We start from the raw sequence: 11,200 nt of genomic DNA, 5'->3' as shown, positions 1-11,200 counted from the left end.
GTGTATAAGCCGCAGGACAGTGTTTTATGGAGGTTAAAAGAAAGAAAACCATATTAACGCCATATTAACTGGCCCCCTGTATTAACCTCATAGCTGAAGAAATTTTGCAAAATCAATGTATAAGCCGCGGCTAATAGTCGGGAAATTACGGGTACATACATGTGCACGTGTGCGTGTGCATGCATACTGTACATGTGTATGTGTGGGGGGGAGGGGTATGTGCCTGTGTGTGTATGTGTGTGTGTGTGTGTGTGCATGCATACATACATGTGCACGTGTGCGTGTGTGTGTGCATGCATACTGTACATGTGCATGTGTGTGTGTGAGTGTGTGTGTGTGTGTGTACCTGTACCTGTCCCTGTAACTGTTTGTTGAGTCCTTTCGTTTGTCTCACTTGCTCCTCAGGTTCCAGTACATGCGCTGTATAATTGAGAAGCACATGAAGACTCGACACCAAACCACCACCTGTGTGTGAGATGTTCTATTCCCATCAGCAACACACACACACACACACACACATTTAGAATTGCACTTTGCTGTCAATGTTCCTGTCAATACTCGAGTAAGACAAAAAGCATTAGCACAAAGGTGCAACCATTGAGATTTGTGATGATCTGGGAAGGCCCATCGCATGGTGAAGAATCTGATATCCAGGACGTTGCTAGGAGACGGTATCCAGGATGTTGCTAGGATGGTCTGAAACGGGGCATGGCGTGAAGGATTTCTTTTTTTTTTCACTATGTGATGGGTTTCCCCAGATAGCATCACATTTTTATGTAAGTGTCACAATGAAGCCATGTTGACAATCAGAGTTTGTCTCTGAAACAGACCGTTTTGATCCAAAGATCTTTCTTCCTTGCATAATGTGAACTGGTTTATCTCCATATATGACTGAATTGTTTGTGTATTTTATAATATTTTTCCAAACTCACTGATGAAGGTCCTAAAGACCTGACCTGGTTATGTATGAGTGTTTTTTTATTATTATTATTTTTCACTTTGTTTTTGCACATGTATGAAAAGTTTGATCATGGGATGTCCTCAGTGTTTTGTTGAAACAGTAGGATGATAGCCACTCACACCAGGCTACACCAGGGGTGCCTCTCATTTGGGCTTTTATATGTCCTCCCTCGCTCCTCGGGCCTCGATCCTCACTGATCTACATAAAGAACTATGGGGGGGAAACAATGGGATAGTCTATCCAGTGTTATATTAGTTATAGATCAGTGGGAACGCCCCTCACCAGGCTACACCAGGTCCGTGACTGAAGCACTCTGTTTACAGAGCGTGAAAATAGTTTTAGAAGACTGGTCTAATTTTTTTTTGAACGTATACATGCCGCTATCACGTCTGGTGTGGCTACTTCCATTGATTGCAGTGCAAGCTAATTGTTGTAGCCAGACATATAAGTATTTTTTATTTATTTGTATAACGCTTTTCACAGATAAAATCTCAAAGTGCTTTACAGTACATTATAAAATACACACAACAAGAATAAAAAGCCAGACACAAGATACACACAATAAAAACAGGTCATCAGAAAGTTAAAAACAGATGACCTTCGATCATCGAAAAGAGTATAAATGAAGACAAAAGAAGAAAAGAAAAAGGCAATAAATAAATGAATAAACTTAATAACGGCAATGTCATAAAACTATATATATATTATACAGTCCACGTATGGTGGCAGTAGGTGCTGTGTTAACAGATCGCTTCAGTCGCGCCTGCTGTAGCCTCCCTGTTAGACCTAATCTGACTCAATATTTGTGCGTTTATGAAAACCTTTCAACGGGAGTACAGGAAGTGCCCTATAAGATGTACAGTACCCTTGCGCTCAGCAGGACTAATTGTTGTATTAAATGCAGTACTGGTCTCTTCTGCAAGCAGTTGAATGTTCACAATTGAAATGTATGTAGGTTCATTATCTTCAGTTTGAATGTCTGCTCACATTTTTTCCTGGTAAGAGATGCATAAACTTCTATTTTTCTCTAATATGTATCGACTCAGTTGTTTTCATGCAGTGAGAAATTACATGTTTGGGTGTGTGGGTGTGTGTGGTGCACACGCGCTGGGAGAGGCAATGTGTTTGGGTTGGGTGTGTGTGTGTGTGTGTGTGTGCGCGCGCTCATGCACGCACACACGCTGGGAGAGGAGGTTTGTTTGTGTGTGCTATGAAATGTTCATGAGCTGACTCAGGTCACTCTAGGTCACCGAACCATCTCCATGGATCCCCAGTTGCCATAACAACTCTGAGTAGGCAACAGGGTGCTGATGCCGCAGGCTGATTTCATTCAACCTGACGTGCGCTCACACACACACACACACACACACACACACACACACAAAATCAGCTTCACGCCACAAAGAAACCAAATAACAGATGCTCCATGATATAGTTTTTGCAATGACAGCCCTGCTGAAAAGAAAACAGCTTATGCTGGTAGCTGGTTTAAGCTGCTCTTTGCTGGCGTAGCTGGTTAGGCCACCAGGTGGACATGCTGGCGTGACCACCTGAGGAAGCTGTCGTGTCGTGTCAGATCCAGCTGGTGTAAGATGGTCATGCTGGTGACCAGCCTGCCAAGCTTCACATTGTTGGTGTAAGATGGTCAGTTAAACCAGCAATGTAGACCAGTATCACCAACTAAAAATATACAGCAATGAGAGGGCCAAGCAGTTGAGCAGGAGTTGTCATGGCAACTGACTGTCTGTTTGACATTACACACAGAGACAGCTTCTGTCCACAGAATGCTGAACTGTCATACTCTTTCCCCATTTGCATGCACTGTAATTTAAATAATGTGTAGTTTTAGCGCCTTTCAGGTACCCACTGTTGGGTAGCGGATCAGGGAGTGTGCCTTTTGATGTCCAGAGATGGGACACTATGGAGATTGCGCCAATGAACATCATGCATTTTCAAACACAATAGTGTGATATAATTAACACTATAATATACCATACACACTATTAATTGAATTGGTCATGTCAGAGAATGGAGAATAAGAACCATTCAAACTGTTTTCCAATCTTCTACTGTATTCATTGTATTTCGACTAAAAACTGTCACAACCAGCATAATTCTGGTCAGTGCCCCATAATTACCTGTGCAGTGCTTGTTAGATTTGATTTATTTCATTGGTTTATTTGGTAGGGACCATGCATATTTATGAACATTGTTGTATAAAAAAAATACACCCATGTAAATATGCCAGAATTAGTCAAATAGTTAATTAGTCAAATGACTACTTTTCATTCAGATAGTGCTGACGCACACGCCATGACGAACTCAGAAGTCAAAATAGCAAGTTGTAAAGATATATGGAGCTGTTTTGATGTGATTTATCACAATGAGACTTTCCCTCTGCACTTTGATCCTAATAAATTCAGAAAAAAAGAATCCAACAATGGCGTCCGCAGGTAACTCACGGGCTGTTCCATACAGGTGTGCTGTGTTGGAGGGAATCAGGAAGACACTCCACGGGATACTGTAGCAAGATTATCAAGATTCAACAATAAGAGGCATTGACTGGTACCCTGAAAACCATGACATTATCTTAGTACTATACCAAGGTAGCATTTTAAATTGTGTTTCATGGGTTTGTCCATCTTGATAGCTAGTAAGTAATTTGTGTTAGTAATTTGCGAAGATCCCCTGCTGAAGATCTCTTTTTTTCCCTATATGTATTACTGTATATTATTCCTTACACAAGTAGCCGTGCAGTGCTTGTTAGATAGTGCTGGCCCACACACCATACCGGAACCAAACGTCAAAGCTAGCAGCAAGTTGTAAAAAGATATGGAGTTGTTTTGATGCGATTTATTAGAATGTGACTCTCCCTCTGCATTCCGATCCTACAGTAATACAGTCAGCAGGCAACATCCAACAGGGAACAACAGGTAACTCATGGGCTCTTCCATGCAGGTGATTGTGCTGATGGAGGGTCACTCCATGGGCCGGTTTATGATGCTGGGGATCATGGGAGTGTAGGCCTACTCAATAGGCCAATGTCTCATTTCCTGCTTCCGGAAAGCTTTGTGACTCACTGGTGATCGAGGTGACCAGGGAGCACATAATCTCCATATTCGCGTACTACAAACATTTGTGAAAAGGGCTCTGCTAGAATTCAAAGTATAGGCAATTTCATATTATTCAATACATTTAACCCAAACAATGCCAAATTGGTAACAGCACCAAACAATTAGGCTACTGTGTCAATAGCTAAATTACCCAGATTGTGTGAGGCCTAACTGTAATCTATAACAGTGTTTCTTATCTGGTGGGTCAGGACCCAAAAATGAGTCAGTTTGTGGTTAGAAAAAAAGAAAGAATCGTCCATTTAAAAAAAAAAGAAATCTAATGTCAGACCATTACTTTGATACTTTATTCTTACTAGTGCAGTGCCCGTAGAAACAGTGTTTTCCAAGAAACGTATTGCCCAATTACGTTGATGCAGGTAGATCATGTTAGATTGGCAATGATGTAGAATCAGATTCAATGTAATCAAATTAGAATCAAATTAAATGTAGGGAAACTTTCTTGCCTGTTGCTGTAAAAACGCTACAGAATTCCCACTCTGAGTGAAATGTCACCTACTGTATAATGAATGGTACATTGAAATTACTTAACCAACCAAAGCTTTCAGAGCAGTCAAAGCGTTCTAAAATCAATTACTCTTTTAGAGCTGGAAATGAATAATGAATAAGTGGCCATTGAGAAAACAAAGTAGGGCACAACCACTCAAGCACACAGTAACGATAAAAGCTAATGATTGTCAATGAAACACCAATGCCTGGAATTAAATTGTGACGTCACTTCTCTGGACCAATGAGGGAACAGGAAATGGTCGAAGGAAAATCCGTGAAGCAGCCGCGCGCTGTTTGAGACATTAATTGATTATAACCCCTGTTGAATCCTAATAAAGCTGACTCCGCCAAATACGAAAAAGGTTTAGTTCAAAGTAACATTATTCTCAGGGGTCAGGCTGGTGAGCCTGGTGGTGCCTTCGAAAGTAACATTGTGTATTATCCGGGATCAGGCTTATGTGAGCCATAAGCGCCTGATCATTACTATTTACTGTGTATTGCCACCAGTCATTCTTACCGACCCCGTATCGTCAGGAATATGCTGAGGGTCCTATTCTCCTCCACTGCCGGTTATATTCGGGCGGTTCCCGACGCAATCATTGTTACTAGTTCCAGAAAGGATTCAGGGGCTGCCCCGCTGACTCGGATCACTATACTGTCATACGTGCTGACCCACAACCACATGCTATGCACAGAGGGTTCTGGCTGTGCTAGGATGCGATTACTCGATGCAGACCCCGTAAACAAAGCGACCCACCGCTTCATAATATTACAGTCAATTTCAAAGACAGCTTGCCCTTTCCAGTGGTTAACTCCTACGGCGGCGGTAGTTAAACCCTAGCCATCCATTACGCTAGCACGTTACCTGGGACCGGACACAGCCGCATAAGTACATAGTGGCTACGCGGATCAGCATAACACATTTATTGGACAGGTACAAGCTAATCATCCAACACATTACAGAAGTACATCTAAATGCAAAGTGTGAAAGTTACTTAAACAGGTTCAAGAAATACTAGGCTAAGATACAAAAACAGACAGAGAATGAAACATACTTTACCAGCTCAGAGGAAGATGACTACACACCTAAGTGTGGGAGCCCATAGCTAATAGAGACTCCATGAATGATGGGTTGTCTACCCTTATATAGGCTACAAAGTTTGTGATTGGTTCACACAGTGATAGGGGTTTACATGAATGGAGATCACATGATGAGTACTGTAGGTGAAACTGAGACCATTGTTGTAGTGAAACCACTTGAGTAAATTAATCAAGACATGACAATACATTTGGTTACATTTCCTGGTCCAAGTTGACTTCTGAGGACTTTGGACAAACATGTGACAGGAGGTCCACAATAGGCCCACACTTAGTAGCTAATCAAGAGTCCATATATGATTGAAAGGAATGTCATCAGCCTGGGAATTTAGATCCTTACATATTGTATGAATGTATTTTTGATTAGATTTGTAGATTTGTAAAATGTCAAATTCTCTGACTTTCCATGCCTGGAAGAGCCTAGACAGAAATTCCATGACCCCTGGGAACCCTGTAAATATGTCCTCCCTGCATACTACCTAACATTTTAGTAGCCTACAGTAGAGCTACAGGAACTCATTTCACTTTCAGTATCTTATGTAACCATGTATGTATCTTATCTTAGGGCTGGGCTGACCATCTGGCATACTGGGTGCTTTCCTGGTCCATTATAGCCACAATAAAGACTTTATTGTACCTTAAAATAATGTGTCCATAATTCCAGTGGTTATTAACTTGTAACAGAGTGAATGGCACCTCTACCTTATCGTCGTGGCCCTCTATCAGCTATAACCGCACTATATACGTTTACCAGATCAGGTGGCGGATCTGTAGTTTGATGGAATGAGACATAAGAAACTTCTAATTTGATTTGTTGTGATGATGTCACAATATCTTACTTTTGTAAAATCATGCAACATACTCTCCCTTGTCTGTGGACATTGTTATTTGCTGGATAAACAAATAGCGTGCTTGCGACAGGTGAAAAGTACTCAAGTGTTGTTTTAATAATGTATCCTAATCCATTAATATATGTATCTTCAGGCAGCATTAGTGTTTATCAGAATCATTAGATTTTATCATTACTGACTGCTTGAGTGTTGTGGTTAGACCTACAGTACCTAGTTTTTTTTAATGGTCATTTACTCATTACCAGCTGCGCTTCATCTCAAACCTCAGCCCCATCCTTTTTATAGGTGATTGGAAGACACCACTTGAAAGTTTTCATTTCAAATACATCAACAGTTACAGGCCAAAATGCATTTTTGCCAATTGCAGCACCCCCTAGAGGTCAAAGGTCACCACATTTCATGAGCATCCTCCCAATGGGGTCTGAAGTCGGTGTACTAAGTTTGGTTTTGATACATGAGAGGGTTGCTGAGATATGAGCTCAGTTCCTGTTTGGCGGCATCACTGTCAATTTCTATTGGCTGACAGGCAAACACTTTCAAAAACGAATACGCAAGGAGGTAACTTTTGTGAGGTTTCGTCTGAAGATTAAGTATGGCAAGTTTGGTGTGGATTGGACAAAATTTGTGACAACATATGTTTCACTTTTGATAAAAATCCAATATGGCGGAAAATCCATCATGGCAGAAATTGGCGTCATAGGGTATGCTGAACTTGGGCTTGGTCCAAGGATTCTAATACCTCATTTATGTATAAATTATTGGTATAAAATTGGGCACATGGGTCAAAGCATACGTCTGTGAACTCACATCCAACTTTGAGCAGTTGCTATTCAAAAGAAAGTGGCTTTTAACCAATTCCAAAGCCTGGGTGCCAAGGAGGCGGGGCTGAGCCTATGATTGGTTGCTGTGAGATGACTGACAGCAAGGGGTTGGACATTACAATGTAGCTCGATGAGAATGAGATTAGAGTAAGATCTGAAGCAACAGTGGGGAAAAAAACATTCACTCTCCTCCTCTCACTCACTCTTCAACACACACACACACACACAGAGAGAGAGAGAGAGAGAAGGAGAGAGAGAGAACAGAGCGTTCACTCACAGGAACAGAGCGGAGACTACAGTTGGGTAAGGATGTTTATTTTATTACCACAGACAGTCTCTAATGTCATTTATCTTCCCGTTTTTCATTGATTCACTTGTTTGGTCTCTTTTTAAAGCTATAGTCTGCGTCAGAAAGTGCATCATTGAAACAGTTTATCAATATCCATCATTTTTGTATCTCTGTGGATCTGTTGATTTACAGTATGGTTCTTTTGATTAACAGTGAACTCAAGTCCTATGCACAACATTTCTATGAAAATAATATTGATTTTCACTGATTCAGACATTGAATACTTCTAATTATCATAGCTAAAGCATATACAAGTTTTTGAAGCATGACTTTATTTTCAAAATAGTCATTTAATCATGTCACCAATTCATTCAAGAGGCCTCTTGCTGTGATTATTTTTTATTATTATTATTTCATCTTAGTTTATATGATATATTTTGGTTGTTATCTATTTTCTCCCAGCCCATGTACTTTATGCAGCGGTGTGCACTGGAGCGGGTGATTGGCTCTGAATGGACACCGGGCCGATAAGTGCACTGTAATTGTCTGATTGAGCGAGCGTTCGGGCTCTTTCCAGTGTTGGGTTGCATTGTCAGCTCACTGCGCTTCTAAACAAACAGCCTGGCAGAATATTCTCCCAGCCTGAGAGAGCATCAGGTGTGCCCCTGTGTGAACAGGACTACAAACACCCCAGAGTCAAACTGATGCTTTCAGTTGATTTAATGCTTGTGGGTATGTGACTGAATGCAGGTTAACAGTCCTCTAATTAATAAGAATGTGCCTATGAATTACAGTAAATAACAGTATATAACAGTTATAGTAAATTATAATTGTTGCCATTATTATTGTTGGGTAATTACCACAGAAAACATGAGGGTATAATTACAGAGAAACTAGACGTGAAATATTAATGTCTTGAGTCATTAGCAGCTTAAACTGTTCACAACTACTTGGCCCTTAGTTGAGTTAATAGCTTTTCCTAGTGTTTTACAGTAGTTTTGGTATTTGAGTATTTATGTAGTTTCGCTGTATTTTTCCTTTACATTACCAGTGGTATACAATATACAATACTGCACTATTTACTAGGTAGGTAGTTAGTAATTTAGGGGGCAGTAAAACACAGGGTTACATTAATGCCTACATAGCTGATATCAAAGATTACACAGTCTTTGAACACCTCCCTCCCTAGTACTTGCACCAAAGCAGAGTGTCGGTAGGGAGCATCTCACTGTGTAAATGCATCCTTTGATGGCCGCAGAACCATAGTGGTGCCATGCCCTCATGAATACATGTGTTGTTTAAGATCACAGAATCACACAAAACGCAAAACACACACACACACAAACACTTTGAGCAGAACACTTTGATAGGTGTAGCCATAGAGACAGCATTGGGGGACTAAATCTGCCCCCCCGCCCCCAAAAACAAACACACACACACACACACACACACACAAACAAACGAATCTAAATGCATTTCAAATTCACTATTTATTTATGTTTTATCTCTTGAAATAGTTTCTAAAATGAGTTTTCTGAATGTCCATTGTGAGCCCAACCTGGTTACTGGATATCAAAGGGCCTGATATCTTCCCACCCACTTTCACTGCCACATCACACACACATACATACACATAAACTAACATACCCCTTTGAACATTGTTGTAGTATTAGTTGCGCTTCTGCGCACGCACACACACACACACACCAGCATTGATGGTTGTTGTGTTAATGAACACCCCCTCCTTCTCTTGCCCCCTGTGCTATCCAGACATGCTGGGCCGGAGTAAACTGCCCCTCCTGTGGGCCTGCCTGCTGCTGACCGCCACTCTCTGCCCCAGCGTCCAGGGCAAGCGCGGAGGCGGCGGCGGCTTCCGGGGCCGGGGCAAAGGCGTGGGCATGGGCAGCAAGGTGCCCTCCTCCCAGAGCGGTGGCTCGTCCAAGCAGGGGCTGAAGATGGCAGGCGCGGCCGCCGCCGGGGCGATCGGCGGGGCAGCCATCGGGTACGGACTCGGCTCGCTGGGCAAGAACCGCTACGGGCACGGCTACGGGCACGGGCAAGGCCACGGCTACGGAAACGGCTACGGGGAGGACCGGAGAGGGTACTACCAAGAAGGCCCTGGGTTTAACCAGTCCAGCTACCGGTACCACAAAGGGGCAGCTGCCGGTGGACCCGTGGCCTCGGTGCTGACCGTCCTGGTGCCGCTGGTACCACTGGTTCTGGCACAGTGGGCCGGCGTCGTGTAGCGGCACGCTTCACTTCATGGGGTTTCTGGACACTAGCTGGACGGCTGATGCCTAACGCCCCGCGCACCACGACCGTTCTCCTGATCCAGTCAGTCACGGGGGTCCGGAACCACCCAGAAGGGTTCGGCCCAAACGGCAGATGGGTCCAGGGCAGACGTGGTCGCTTTCAGAACCATTCCGGAATCATTCTAGAAGTACCCCGGAGACATCCCAGGCCAAACCAGATGAGAGCTATTGAAAAGAGTGTGTGAATAGCAGTGCAGTGTGTGAATCACTACCCCTGTTTTCACTGATATCAGACAGAGGAAGAATATTACATGTTATGTGATTAGAATATCTAATTATGTTTTAAAGACTGAATGTGTACACCACTTTTGAGGGCTTCTGACTAAAACTGTTAAATATGTGTAATGTGTGCAAGGTTAAAGCAAACCAGCCTTTATATAAAAAATAGCCTATATTCTACAGCAATACAGATCAAATATACTGTATATTATGCTGAATCTCGGAAACATTACTCTGGAAACATAACATAACCTGTATATTTGCTTCACTTTATGAGTAAAATATTCAGAAAAATATTACTAGAGCGCCGGGTCAATTGATACACTTTTCAATTACATTATTTTTTCAAAGATTACGGCGCTCCCCTAAAGCTATTTAGCCTCTATCATATCTCATGAAAACCATAACCAATCCAAGATCTATATCATTAAAATATTTTTGTAAAAGTTGTATGAAACTGTTTGTATTATAATGATTCCTTGGGATTAAATGTATGGGTAATGCGCTGTTCATAATAGCCTAATAAAATGTGAAATGCTCTAACTGTTGTCTGTTTTTTGAAACTGTAAAGTAAGCTACATTATATTTTGTGTGTTCATGGAGACAGTTGTATGCTGTCTAGTCAATGTGTATAAATGTATTGTTTTCATTCAGTCCAGTCAGTCTTTGTGGATCTGACTCGTGTGCCACTGATATCCTCCCAGCACAGAAAGCCTCTCAGATCTGATTATCTCTACTAACCTACTTGTGGCACTCCCTCCCTGAACGCAGTGGTCTCCTGGCAACAGAGCAAAGCTCCACGCAAGGGCTCAATATGTTCTGTGTTGCTGGTGTTGCTATAGCGATAGGCAGCATGTTTGTTCCTGGAGCATGAGCAGTGGAACTCTAGCCTAGAAATCTAGACGCACCCTAGCGGCACAACGTATTTTTGCCTAGCGGGATGGTCTCGGGTTGCACCGTTAAGGCCAAGCCTGCGTTCGACACCAAGTCAGTCAGTCCAATCAGAACGCTCTATCTGTGTACGGAGTC

The 11,200-nt window shown here is 42.3% G+C and overlaps 2 protein-coding genes across 2 annotated transcripts in view; both read left to right on the top strand.

Moving 5' to 3' along the window:
- Positions 1–1,992, top strand: part of rassf2b (Ras association domain family member 2b) — a 7,051-nt gene extending 5,059 nt beyond the window's left edge. The window contains exon 10 of the mRNA XM_062553615.1: positions 406–1,992. Within this exon, the coding sequence (XP_062409599.1) occupies positions 406–475 (70 nt within the window). The 3' untranslated portion in view covers positions 476–1,992. The remainder of the gene's footprint in view (positions 1–405) is intronic.
- Positions 1,993–7,518: 5,526 nt separating this feature from the next.
- Positions 7,519–10,321, top strand: sprn2 (shadow of prion protein 2). The gene is made up of 2 exons (XM_062553614.1): positions 7,519–7,654; positions 9,411–10,321. The coding sequence occupies exon 2, from the start codon at positions 9,413–9,415 to the stop codon at positions 9,884–9,886; it is 474 nt and encodes a 157-aa protein (XP_062409598.1). The 5' UTR covers positions 7,519–7,654; positions 9,411–9,412; the 3' UTR covers positions 9,887–10,321.
- The last annotated feature ends 879 nt before the right edge of the window (positions 10,322–11,200 follow it).

Source organism: Sardina pilchardus, chromosome 14 (genome assembly GCF_963854185.1).
Source record: "Sardina pilchardus chromosome 14, fSarPil1.1, whole genome shotgun sequence".
NCBI classification, from domain to species: domain Eukaryota; kingdom Metazoa; phylum Chordata; class Actinopteri; order Clupeiformes; family Clupeidae; genus Sardina; species Sardina pilchardus.
Note: the sequence above shows the minus strand (reverse complement) of the source record. Positions and strands in the feature narration are given on the sequence as shown.

What these genes read in the sequence shown, in the direction of transcription:
- sprn2 (XM_062553614.1), top strand. Translation starts at nt 9,413, where the DNA reads ATGCTGGGCCGGAGTAAACTGCCCCTCCTGTGGGCCTGCCTGCTGCTG.